Source organism: Lontra canadensis, unplaced genomic scaffold, assembly GCF_010015895.1.
Source record: "Lontra canadensis isolate GAN:19392208 unplaced genomic scaffold, GSC_riverotter_1.0 scaffold17, whole genome shotgun sequence".
Taxonomy (NCBI): domain Eukaryota; kingdom Metazoa; phylum Chordata; class Mammalia; order Carnivora; family Mustelidae; genus Lontra; species Lontra canadensis.
Window position 1 is genome coordinate 23,686,834 of NW_022631011.1, and position 13,886 is coordinate 23,700,719.

Here is a 13,886-nt window from a genome sequence, read left to right on the forward strand (position 1 = left end):
ACACATGTCTGTGTAAATAAAGTATCAATTTCTCTAGTTCTCTATTTTATTTCAGTTTGGTTCTGATCTCATGTTTACTTAAAATGTTCTATTGTAAATTTGCTTTTTTTTTTTTTTTTAACTTCAACCTAGGTCACATAAATACATTTATACCTGGTATTCTTGCCAATTTCCTGTCAATGGATATCACTCTTCCTGCTTGACTCTAGCTGCTGCCCTCTTTTCCTGTTACTTATTTTACTGCTCCTCCTTCCATTGACTATTACTTACTGAGCATCTATTGTACCAGGTGCTTTCTACATTCACTGATCTTTTTAACAACTCTGAAAGGCAGTTAATCCTTTGTATATCTCCACTTACAGATTAATTTATGTTTCTCCTGATTAGACATTTTGCATTTGCAAACTTCCATTACTAGGTCCAGACTCTGACCAAGTAGCCCATATAAAAGTCAAACAAGGTATAGTCCCTTACATTTTTCTGGAAGGGATTATAGTGACAGGGACTTAGGGAGGTCAAATAAATTGCCCAGTCACGTGGCTAATGGACAGCTGAGCCTGTAGTTCAGTTTTTCAGACTTCTTGAGAATTGTTGTGTAGATATAAATTTAACAGTAGACCTCACAGGAGCACACGTTATATCAGAATCATTATCTCTTTGCTTAGGTCACTTGTATGTTCTTTGTTGAAGCTACTATAATTTTTAAAAATTCTCACTGTAAAAAATTGAATTAGTGTAGCAATGTGTAGAGAAAACAGTTTTGATCTGACTCCTCAGAAATAACCACAGTTCCTTTGCATATGCAGGGGACTTTGTGATGTTTATGTTTGTGTGTTTTGTTTTTTTAAGAGTACCTTAGTTACTGCAATTTGACTATTTTAATTAAATTTTAACATTAGTATTTTTGTCATTTTTTAAATGAAACAGTTTTGCTTAACCTTAATGATTTTCTTGTATTTGTATAGCTTTTTTATGCATTCCAAGATGATCGTTATCTCTACATGGTGATGGAGTACATGCCTGGTGGAGATCTTGTAAACTTAATGAGCAACTATGATGTGCCTGAAAAATGGGCACGATTCTATACTGCAGAAGTAGTTCTTGCATTGGATGCAATCCATTCCATGGGTTTCATTCATAGGTAACGATAAAAACGCTTTAAGTTTTTTCATTTGTTGGAGGGCAGGGGAAGCTGAAAAGTACTTAAACTTTATTAGGTTGACATTTCCTACTCAAAACCCACCTATTCTCCATGTGTGATAAGTGGTATTTCAGAATTTAAATCGAAGTTCAGAGTTTTATTATTTCAGTTTAATGTTGATATAAATGTATTCTTTAATTTCCCTTAATCTGATTATATACTTTTATTTGGTTCTGAAAAATAAAAATTATAGGCTGGTTTTCTGAGGTATGTGCCAGTTAAACACTTTTAAATTTTTATATGCAAATTAATTTGCTTTTGATTAGTTTTTTATATTCACAATTTTTAATATACAAATAAGTTGCTTTTAATTAGTGAATAGATCATATTTATTTGATAAAAGAACAGTTTCATTTGTTTTACAAACATCACTTGAATCCAATGCAGTTGCTGTGCTAAGTGCCAGGGATACAAAAATGAAAGTGATTCAGATCCTGTCCTGGGGTTATTTATGTACTTAAGTTAAAAAGTGTGTTTCAGTTATTTTTTTATGTCTGAATATTATGTTTTTTTATGGTGATTCTCTCTCAAATGGTTTGCTTTCCTCCTTGGAAGAATCAAACTCTTTTTAAAAGAAAGGGGAATATTACATGCCTTTCTCTAAGGCATTAACATATAAAGGAATTTCCCTGCTGAAATTCAATTTATAGATATGGACAGAGTGAGCACATACAAATCAAAAATGGCCTTATCTACAATGAGTGGGGATATAGGGCCTAAAATAACTGCCTCATAGAATTTTTATCAGTGTCTGGTTTTAGAAACACTGTTTTTTTCCTCCCTCAGAGATGTGAAACCTGATAACATGCTTCTGGATAAATCTGGACATTTGAAGTTAGCAGATTTTGGTACTTGTATGAAGATGAATAAGGTTAAATAATTTTGCTAATTCAAGATAACTGCTTTTTAGAAAATGCTGTAAGAATGTACTAACCATAGCTAGACTTGTACAGAATTGATACGACCTGTCTTATTTGTTAAAATAGATGCCAGGATTCCAGTGTTTAATTAGTAACTTGTAAGTGATTTATATTTTCCTCTCTACTTAAGTGTTGATTGCCATATTTATTAAACCTTTTATAACAACTCTAATACACAGTACTGCTGGTAACTAGGAATGAAACTCATCATTAAACACTAAGACCAGTGTTAAAATTAGACTTTCATAAAACCTGGATTTCAGTGATATGTGTATTTTTTAGTGTTTTACTTAGCCTTCTGTTAACATGTAGAAGATCTTATTGCTTATTTTGGGAGTCAATCTTAAAAGATACCATCTGTCCTCATTATTTACAAAATAAATAACATACTTATAACTGAAGTGGCAAATATGCTACTTGTTTCAGTTGATATAGTTTATATTCTTGGAAATTTACCACAGATCAATAGCCCAAAAGTTGTATTTATTATTTTAAAAGGAAAATTATTGCTTAGAAGGAAACACTACATGAGAACTTCTATGTGAACATTTAATTATAATTCTGTTGCATTAATATCAGCTAAAATAAGTAATAGGTATATATAGTCTTTACATTTAGTTTTGGGGGTTTTTTTTTTGGAGAGTTAAATTGCATATTAAGTAGATATTCAATGTGCTCAGTATTATTACACCCTTTTCCATTACACATACTTCTGCATTTTATATTTGTACAGTTAATTCTTATATTTTTTTTTACAGTTTCAAGCATGGTTAGATTGAATGGCTATTTTAGTTAGAAAAAGTTTAATCAGTATTATATATTAATGTTATCAAGTGATTCATCCTATCAGTCCCTTAATCTGCTTGCATTGGCTTATATACTTGTTCTCTGCAGTTATGATGAGGTCATTATATTGGCACAACTGGGTGGCAATGTGTCTTTCTAATGAGTAATATTACAATGTAAAAATCGCTAATGTATTCAGAAACACAAGCACACACATATTTTGAATACATTGTATATATAATATGTATATGTGATTAGCCTGTGTGTTCATTTTTGTCAAGTTTGCATTAGGTTTTGATATATTTTATAGCCCAAAGACGCAGAGTTCTACAGGTTTTATTAGGAAAGTCATTTTAAAAAATTCAGAATTTATATTTGTATTCTAGTTCAGAAGTTGACCTGCTTCTGTTTTTTAGGAAGGAATGGTACGATGTGATACAGCAGTTGGAACACCTGATTACATTTCCCCTGAAGTATTAAAATCTCAAGGTGGTGATGGCTATTATGGACGAGAATGTGACTGGTGGTCAGTTGGGGTATTTTTATATGAAATGCTTGTAGGTAAGTAAAGGAGAATTTTGTATACCTCTAACATAGTTGTTCATCCCAGAAGTTAGCCATTTGGCTTCTTCTAATAAGGCATTTATTGCATTAAGCAAAGTTAATTTTGTTTGTAGAAAACAAACTAATTGAAACCTGCTTTGTGTGTTTTTAAAAGCTATTTAGAAGATTTAAGCAACTTTGTGATGTTATTTCTTTTTTATATATTAAGTGTATGTCTTTAATGCATATATAGTAATCTTTAAACATGTAACATTGACTCTTTTCCTTTGAAACTGGTTTTTTTAGTGTATCTTATTTGCTTTTGTTTTCCCTATCAATTTTTTCAGGTGATACACCTTTTTATGCAGATTCTCTGGTTGGAACTTACAGTAAGATTATGAATCATAAAAATTCGCTTACTTTTCCTGATGATAATGATATATCAAAAGAAGCAAAAAATCTTATTTGTGCCTTCCTTACTGACAGGTAAACAATCCTAACATTGAACTTTAATTTATTCTAAGGAAATTCTCATTTTGCTGCTCAGTATTTGAGGTGTGTATCTCAGCTCCTGTATTTGAAGTGGTGGAATAAAAATAATACCATTCCCCAAATCATTAATGATAATGAAATACAGTGTTTTGTGATATTCTGGATGGCTTTCTGGATCTCAAAGCACTTGTCTTACCTAAGAAATTGGGGTAATACTCTTTTCTGATGGCTAGATCAGATGATTTTTTTAAGGTTCATTGTTGAATTTTTAATTTGGTCAAGTATAAAAATTATATTTTCTTGAGTCTGAGGGTTTTTTGACATGTAACATCTCTGAAATTAGAGTGCATCTTATACTACCATGTATTAATTAGGAACATTTTTTTCCTAGTGATGGAAAAATTATGCATCTTCTAATTGATGCCATTTAAGATAATTCAGTATTGTATAGTTGAAATTTGCCAAGAGAGTAGAATTTAAATGTTCTTACCAAAAAGAAAGGTAAATAGATGAGGTGATAGATGTGTTAATTCTCAGTGGGAGAATCCTTTCACAATGTGTACATATGTCAAAACACTTTTTACACTTCACATATCTTAAGATTTTTGTCAGTTATACCTCAGTAGAGCTGGAAAAAAGATTTAATTATATACGATTATATGTTTGTTGAAATTAAGTAAATAGTGCAAACCTATAAAGATGTATGTATTTCCGACCTCCTTACCTCTAGAGATGGTCATTGGTATGATGTCTTTCAGATTCAGTAAGCATTTTTATAAATGTATATTCATGTATGTGTTTTAGAAACAAAAATAGTATATTATGTGTACCCTTATGGTTTACTTTTTAAATTTAAACATGAATCACATGACTTACTAAAATTATGTTATTAAAATTATTAATATTTATGTTTGTATATTGTTAATTTAAACATTAGGGAGGCCCAGTACTTTTACATATATTTCAATTTCAGATTCACTTTAATATTAAATGTACTGCCCTACATATGGTCCTTTAGAGCCTGAAATGTACAGTCTTACATATTTTTACATTTTAATACATGTGCTTTATAAATATAAGTACTGTGCTATGTATTAGGTGCTAGGAATATAGAAATGAAAAAGATACACAGCCACTCTTCTCCACTGCCTCATACTCCTTTGAGGGAAACAGACAAGTGAATGAGATGTTTATTGTACAGAAAGTTAAGTACTCTGAGTTAAGTACTGCCTGTCTGTCATAGAACCATGGAGAGGTTCCCTGATCCAGTCTGGGAGAGTCAGTGAATGTTTGTTCGGAAGGTGTCACATTATATCAAAAGCAGTTTATCTTTTAACTCATGAAAAGATTTGGAATTCGGGGTATTGTTTATAAGCACTGAAGTAGAAAACAGAAGTTGTGAAGTTCCCCTTTCCAAATCTACTAAAGGCATATTTTTAAAGATTTTATTTATATGTTCACCTAAGAGGCCAGGAATCCTATTAAAATTCTCAGTTTTGTAGTAATGTCAAGAATTAGTTGTCATTGGTTTCTGATAGGTCAGAAATATTTATAATAGCTTGTGAAGGGGAGATTTTAAATTTAAGATGTCTTTCTGAGTTTTTGTTAGCTTTTGATGTGAAGTAAAGTTCTTTGTTGCAAAAAATGTGTAACTACCACAATGGTTAAGCGCTATCAACAAAATTCACTGTGTTTTATTCATTATGCTAATGAAGCAAAGTGAATGATTATTAGGATTTTCTTTGTCAATAGAAAAGTCATGGAGTATCAAGTCTATTTTTCATATGTTTTTTAAAAAAATTCTTCAATATTATCCACAGCTTACTGAAAACCAATATAATTTCAAGGTGACATAGAACTATTTTTATCATTATGCACAGATTTAACATTGTGCCCACAAGTATATCTGGACAGGTTACAATAATAATATCTTAAATGGTTAATAACCTTTTCCCCCCTCTCTATTCAGAGAGGTGAGATTGGGGCGAAATGGTGTTGAAGAAATCAAACGACATCTCTTCTTCAAAAATGATCAATGGGCTTGGGAGACACTCAGAGACAGTAAGTTATTTTTTCTTGCACATTACAGTGGATATTTGAAAGTAGTTGTAGTAAATACAGTCTTGTAAATACTGCCTTGCTAATATATGTGTATATTTGATGAAAATCTAAAGTACGCAGATGCGGTTATAGACATTATCCTACTCTAATTAAAGAGAGAATATTTGATAATATTGGGAAAATTGTACTGCTACTTCTCTGATATTTCATTTGAGAGACCCAAGATGAACGACCATATACATGAGATGGAATTGGTCTTGGCAGTCATAATTTGATATTTGATCTTTGTTAAATTGCATTGTGTCTTATCTTTTGATATCTCAATGTGAAGAAAGTCAGTAAATACAGGGTAATTAAAATATATTTCCTGTGAAGAGGTAAGTTATTATCTTTTTTTTACTAGACTTAAAATACAAAATATGTGGTCCTATTATTGATAAATACCAGAATTTAATTAGTCCATCAGACTTGCAGTTTGCAGTTCAGACATGAAAGCATGTAGTATGCAAGAAGTTTTTTTCGGTCAGTTTAGAACATTTCCCTATTTCAAAAATCAGTTAAAATAATGAGATGATTCACAGAAAACCTTATTCACCATAGCTGAATTAAAATTATAGTGGTACCAAATGTGCCCAACATCTTCATGGATTTGGAAGGCCAGTAATTCATCTTTCTCCTGTTGAAGTCTCAAGATTTTTTTTTTCCTGTTTTCACAGAAGGGATAATGTATACCACCAGCTCCTAAATTCCTGCTGTACAACAGCAGTAAACCTTAATAATGGAAATTAATTCAGCTGTGTGGTTTAGAAACAGTTACAAATTAAGTAGTTATTATTTGTTTTAAGGTCTGCCTATCTAGTTAAGACTGTGAGGGAAAAGTTCAGGGGGGAAAGAATCTTGTTAATTTTAAAGAAACAGATCATAGTTTTTGCCAATTTTAGGGAAGTATCCTAGTTATCAAATATTTCTAAAGAAATAGTTATACTACCTTTGGGTATAGCACATACACTATGTACAAGCTATACAATTGACTGAGAAGGGAAAAGGGGAAATAAATTATTGGGGAAATTATGAAATTACACTACTATTAAGAATGACATTGAATGACCTGCTATCTGGGAAAGCTATAGGAGCGGCTTGACCTTGAGAGAATTTGTTAGTAGTTATACACTGGGAAATAGAGAATTTCCATGTCAGTAAATATGACATGATTGTTGTCTTCCTGCTCCATGAGAAACTGTTGGCAAAGACAGAGATGAGTATAGTGAGATGATGAATGGTTGCATTGAAAAACTTTGTGGGTTTTTTTTTCCAAGCTGTGCTCTTAGAAGTTGAAGAAAGCTGAAAACAGACAAATATGATTATAATCTGGAGAAAATTTGAAAGGCTACTGAAGAAAATACAAAGTATCTTTTGTATTGATTTAAATTCTTTCTCAAAGTGAAACAATGTATAAATAACTATAGAATAACCACAGAGTAAATTGCTCAAAAAAGTAGGGAGGACATACTTCCTTTTGTGTATTGAAAAGCTGGTATTAATTAGGAGAGGAGGTAACCTAGTCAACAAACATTGAACACTTGCTATATATGCTGAGTGCTGTTCTATTTCAAGCACTAGGAAAAAACACCAGTGATCAAACCAAAGATTTTTTTACCTTGTGGAGGTCATAGTATACAGGAATTGGGGAGTCCAAATCAATGGCATTTTATGATACTGTTATTACCTCTTTAATGTAATTTCATATTAATTTAAAAACAGTTAAAGTGTATTACTTTATTGATTTAAATCAAACAAGCTTTCTATTTAAAGAATTTCTAGGGACGCCTGGGTGGCTCAGTTGGTTAAGCATCTGCCTTCGGCTCAGGTGTTGATCCCAGAGTCCTAGGATTGAGTCCTGCGTCAGGCTCCTCGCTCTGCAGGGAGCCTACATCTCCTTCTTCCTGCTGCTCCCCTTGCTTGTGTTCTCATTCTCTCTGAGAAATAAATAAATATAATCTAAAAAAAAAAAAAAAAGTTTCTATAATGAGGTAATTTTGTTAGTATTACTGATACTTCTGTATCTTTTTAAAATCTGTATTATCTGGGGCGCCTGGGTGGCTCAGTGGGTTAAAGCCTCTGCCTTCGGCTCAGGTCATGATCCCAGTGTCCTGGGATCCAGCCCCGCATTGGGCTCCTGTTCAGCAGGGAACTTGCTTCCTCCTCTCTCTCTGCCTGCCTCTCTGCCTACTTGTTATCTCTGTCTGTCAAATAAATAAATAAAATCTTAAAAAAAAAAAAATCTATTAGCTATAATTTTGCTGTAGTGTACTTAGATTTAACAGACTTATAAATATTTTGATATCTTTTCCTAATCCTAATACCTTCTATTTTGTGGTTATTGTTAAAAAAAAAAAGAAAGAAAGAAAAAAATTGAAGTCAGTAGAACTTACTGTTCTCTTCTTCCCCTTCCCTCTTCCTACCCTTTCTTCACTTCCCACCCCTAAAATACCAAGAATACTTTTACTGTGAACTGACCTCTCTGACCTGCTAAGCTTTTAAAAATTATATAACATTTATAATTCTTTTTAATTTTGACTCTCCAATTTTCTTTGGCAGAATTGCTTAACTTTTCCAAATAATAGTTCTTTTGGTATTTTACCACTTACATGTCTATAAGCTACAATGGCAATTAATCTTCACCATCTGTTCCGTGGTGGTGTGGGAGCAGGGTACAAAATAGATTGGTTTTTGGCAGAATTTCCATGAGCTTCCTGATCTTATTCACTCTTAATTTAGTGGCACAGAGTATTAAGATTGTAAAATTACTTTTTTACTCATTTAAAATAGAATTGAAGAAATGACAGGAGTGAGATTGAAGAAAGAAAACAGAAGAAATGAAAGGACCTAAATAACCTGCTACAGGTCACACTGCTAGCAGATGACAGTGTCAGGATTCAAATCTGTGTGAATCCAAAAGCCTTAGATCTTCTGGAATACATGTGCCATTTAAGTAATACCATTCAGTATTATACAAAGTAGAAATGTAGGGAATCAACATTCTTGGCAGTTAAATTTTGGGGAAAATAATATGGTAACATTCATTACATATAACAGATACATTATTAGTAATACTGTGTTAAATATAATAATATGGTAATTTGCAAAACACTTTACCATTCATGGTATCATTTGAGATAAGATATTTTACCTAATCCACCTATAGCTGGTGTGAAATGACACAAGGTGGTAACAGGAGTGACTGTCAGCTCATGTGGTAAATTTTCCATTTATTTAAAAACAAAAATTTGTTGTTTGTAAGCACATATATGCTATTCCAGGTTCTGTGGATTAATTAAGTCTAGTGTCCTCTCTTTTAGAGTTGTACATTCTCATGGGAGAAATTATCACTGTAGGCTTCATAGGTAAAGAATCTAGGGTCTAGCAAGTTTCAGGGTCATAGGAGTTTAGACTTTCTCAATATTACGTTGGGGTCATGTTTTAAAAGCATAAACTTTAAGAAAAATTATCTTTTTATTGTGGTAAAGTATATATAACAAAATTTACCATTTTATCCATTTTTAACAGTATAGCTCGTGGCATTAAGCACCTTCACCTTATTGTGCAGCCGTTTCTACCATCCATCTCTGGAACTTTCTTATCATCCCAAACTAAATTTCTTCACACATTAAACAGTAATTCTCCATTCTCCTTTAACCCCAGCCACCAGTAGCCACTATTCTACTTTCTGAGCCTATGAGTTTATTCTGGTTACCTCAAATAAGTGGAATCCTATAATATTTATTTTTTTGTGGTTGATGTATTTCACTTAGCTTGTCTTCAAGGTTCATCCATGTTACAGGACATACCAGAATTTTGTTCCGTTTTAAGGCTGAATAATATTTTACTGTGCATGTATACCACATTTTTTAAAAATCTATTCACATATTGACAGACACTTGAAATGCTTGTACCTTTTAGCTATTGTGAATAATGCTTTTCTGTTCACAGGTATACAAATAAATGTTGGAGTCATTGCCTTCCATTGTTTTGAGTGAATTTTTGTATATGTTGTTAGGTAGAGTCTATCTTCATTGTTTTGCATGTCAATATCCAGTTTTCATACACTATCATTTGTTGAAAAAACTCCTTTTTTATTAAGTGGTCTTGCACCCTTCTCAAATAATTTGACCACATATGTGAGGCTTTATTTCTAGTCTCTCTAAGATACACCATGGAGCTGTCTTCATACCAATAGTTGTGAGACAGAGTCCTTGTCTTGCTCTTGATCACAGCAGGAAAGCTTTCAATCTTTCACTAGTGAATATGACATTGGCTGAGTGTGTGTGTGTGTGTGTGTGTGTGTGTGTGTGTGTGTGGTCTTGATCTGGCTTTGGAGTCAGAATAATTCTGGCCTCATGGAATGAATTTGTGTTCCTTCTATTTTTTGGAAGAGTTAGAGAAGGATTGGCATTAAACTCCCAAACTATATGTTTGGTAGAATTCAGCTGTGAAACAGTCTTGTCTTGGATTTTTTTTCTTTGTTGGGACATTTATAGTTATTTATTAAATCTCTTATAGGTTTGTTCAGATTCTCTTTTTCAAATAAGTTTTGGTAGTTCATGTGTTTCTAGGAACTTATCATTTAATCTAGGTTATCTAACATGTTGATGTACAATTGTAGTTTTTTTCTTTTAAAGATATTTTTTTTTAAGAGAGAGAACGCAAGCAGGGGTAGAGGCAGAGGGAGAGAGAGAGAGAGAGAGAGAATCTCCAGCAGACCCCTCTCCCCTTGCTTGAGTGTGGAGCCTGATGTGGGATTGTTCCCACAATCCCGCTATCATGACCCCCCCCCCCAAACCAGGAGTCAGACACTCAACTGACTGAGCCATCCAGAAGCCCTTGTAGTTTTTCCTTTTATTGTTATTTGTAGAAAGTCAGTAGTTATATCCCCACTTTCATTTCTAATTTGTCTTCTCTTTTTTCCACCTTAGTCTAGTAAAAAATTTGTCAATTTTGTTGATCTTTGTCACTTTCACTATTAATTTTGTATTCTGTATTTTGTCCACAATCTATTCTGTATTGCTCTTTTCTTACTGTAGCCCTGGGCTTAGTTTGCTCTTCTTTTTCTGGTTCCTTAGTGTGTCAGCTGGGTTATTGATTTGAGATCTTTCTCTTCCTTTTTTTTCATGTAGGCATTTACAATTAAAATTTTTCTGAGTACTGATTTCACTGAATCCCTTAAGTTTGGTGTGGTTCTCATTTTCATTTGTTCTCAAAGCATTTTCTCTAATTTCCCTTATGATTCCTTCTTTGACTCATTGGTTTTTTTTTTTTTTGAGTATGTTGTTTTCACCACTTTGACATCGGCAGCAACTTCTTTCTAGATACATCTCCAGAGGCAAGTGATATAAAAGAAAAATGAACTTTCGTCAAGATAAGAACCTTCTGTACAGCATAGGAAACAGTCAACAAAACTAAAAGGCAACTTTCAGAATGGGAGATGTTTGCAAATGACATATCTGATAAAGTGTTAGTATCCAAAATCTATAAAGAACTTATCAAACTGAACACCCCAAAAATAAATAATCCAGTTAAGAAATGGGCAGAAGACCTGAATAGGCATTTATCCATAGAAGACATCTGATGGCTAATAGCTACGTAAAAAGATACTCAATATCACCCATTATCAGGGAAATACAAATCAAAACTACAACAAGATACCATTTGACACCTGTCAGAATGGCAAAAATTAACAACACAAGGAAATAACAGATGTTGGTGAGGGTGTGGAGAAAGGGAAACCCTCTTACACTATTGGTGGGAATAATGCATACTGGGGCAGCCACTCTGGTAAACAGTAGGGAGGTTCTGCAGAAAGTTAAAAAAGAACTACCCTATGATCCAGCAATGGCACCACTAGGTATTTACCCAAAGGATAGAAAAATACTGATTCAAAGGGAAACATGCATCCCGATGTTGATAGTAGCATTATCAACAATATCCAAATTATGGAAACAGCCCAATGTCCATCAGCTGATGAATGGATAAAGAAGATGCGAGGTGTGTATGTATACATGTATATGTGTGTGTGCGTACACATGTGCATGCAATGGAATATTACTTAGCCATAAAAAAGAACAAAATCTTGCCATTTGCAATGACGTGGATGGAGTCAGAATGGGAAAGACAAATACCATATGATTTAACTCGTGGAATTTAAGAAACCAAACAAACAAATGAAGAAAAAAGAGATAAACCAAGAAACAGACTGTTAACTATAGAGAACAAACTGATGCTTACTGGAGAAGAGGTGGGTTAAATGGGTGATGGGCACTTGTTGTGATGAGCACTGGGTGTTATATGTAAGTGATGAATCACTAAATTCTGCTTCTACAACTAATATGACACTGTATGTTAACTGGAATTTAAATAAAAACTTGAAACAACAAAAGAGTTTGCTGTTTTCCAGGTATTTGTGAAACTTCCAGTCTTCTTTCTCTTGTTGATATCTTGTTTTATTCCATAATGGCTTGGTGAAGATACTTGTATGATTTCAGTCTCTCTAAATTTATTAAGTTGTTTTTTGGCCTAACATATAGTTTGTCCTGGAGAATGTCTCATGCGCAATGTGTATTCTGCTGTTGATGGTGGATTGAGCTTTATATGTCTGTTATATCTTGTTGGTTTATGATATTGTTCATGTCCTGCATTTCCTTATTCATCTTTTGTTTAAATGTTCTGTTCGTTTATGGAAAGTAGGTTATTGATGACTCCAGGCATTATTTTAGAACTGTTTCTCCATTTATGTCATTTTTTAATTACATACATTTTGGAGCTATGTTGTTCATGCATACATGTTTATAATTGTTTTATCTTTTGATTAATTGACCCTTTTATTACTATCATCAATATGCCCTGCTTTTCACTATTTTAACAGTCTTAAATGTCTTTTTTGTCTGATATTAGTGTAGGCACCCCAGCTTTTTTTCCCATGGAATATTTTCTTTCTTCTAACGTATTTATGTCATTCGATCTAAAGTGAGTCTCCATATACTGCGTGTAAATGGATCAGTTTTATTAATCCATTCTTCCAGTCTCTACCTTTTAATTAGTGACTTTAATTCACTTAAAGTGAATATTATATGTAAAGACTTTTGCCATTGTTCTTTTTTCTGTATTTTTTCTTTCTATTTCTCAGCCCCTGCATTACTGACACCTTTTTTGTCTACTGGATTATTTCATAATGTGCTGTTTTGATTCCCTCTTCAATTCATTTTCTGTATATTATTTAGTCATTTTCTTATGGTGATTATCCTGGAGATTACATTTAGTATCCTAAACTGATAACAGTGTAGGTTGAATTGATACAATTTACTGTCAGAAGCATAAGGAAACTGCTTCTAGGGATGCCTGGGTTGCTCAGTTAAGCATCTGCCTTCAGCTCAGGTCCTCCCAGGGTCCTGGGATCGAGTTCTGCATCAGGCTCCTTGCTCAGTGGGGAGCCTGCTTCTCCCTCTGCCTGCTCTGCCTGCCAGTCCTCCTGCTTATGCTTGCTTTCTCTCTGACAATTAAAATCTTAAGGGGAAAAAAACCCATTTCTCTCTAAATCCTTCTTCTCCCTTTGTGTTGTTTTTGTCACAGATTACATCTTTATATAGTCTGTGCTCATTAACATAAATTTATAATTGTTTTATGCATATTTCTTTTAAGACCTATAGGAGGAAAAGTAGATTTATAAAGAAAAATACATAAGCTGGCTCTTGCATTTACCTTTGTGGTTACCTTTATTTCTTCACAAAGCTTTGAGTTAGTGTCTACTGTCTTTTCATTTCAACCTTAAAAAACCCAACAATTCTTGTAGGATAGGTTTGCTAGCAGCAGTCTGATCTTTCCCTCACCTG

The 13,886-nt window shown here is 33.1% G+C and overlaps 1 protein-coding gene across 4 annotated transcripts in view; it reads left to right on the forward strand.

Annotated features, from left to right (window-relative positions):
* Positions 1-13,886, forward strand: part of ROCK1 (Rho associated coiled-coil containing protein kinase 1) — a 144,769-nt gene that overhangs the window by 59,893 nt on the left and 70,990 nt on the right. For all 4 annotated transcript variants that reach the window (XM_032859796.1, XM_032859798.1, XM_032859797.1 and 1 more), the window contains exons 5-9: positions 966-1,141; positions 1,988-2,072; positions 3,324-3,468; positions 3,798-3,936; positions 5,912-6,003. In XM_032859796.1, the coding sequence (XP_032715687.1) occupies positions 966-1,141; positions 1,988-2,072; positions 3,324-3,468; positions 3,798-3,936; positions 5,912-6,003 (637 nt within the window). The remainder of the gene's footprint in view (positions 1-965; positions 1,142-1,987; positions 2,073-3,323; positions 3,469-3,797; positions 3,937-5,911; positions 6,004-13,886) is intronic.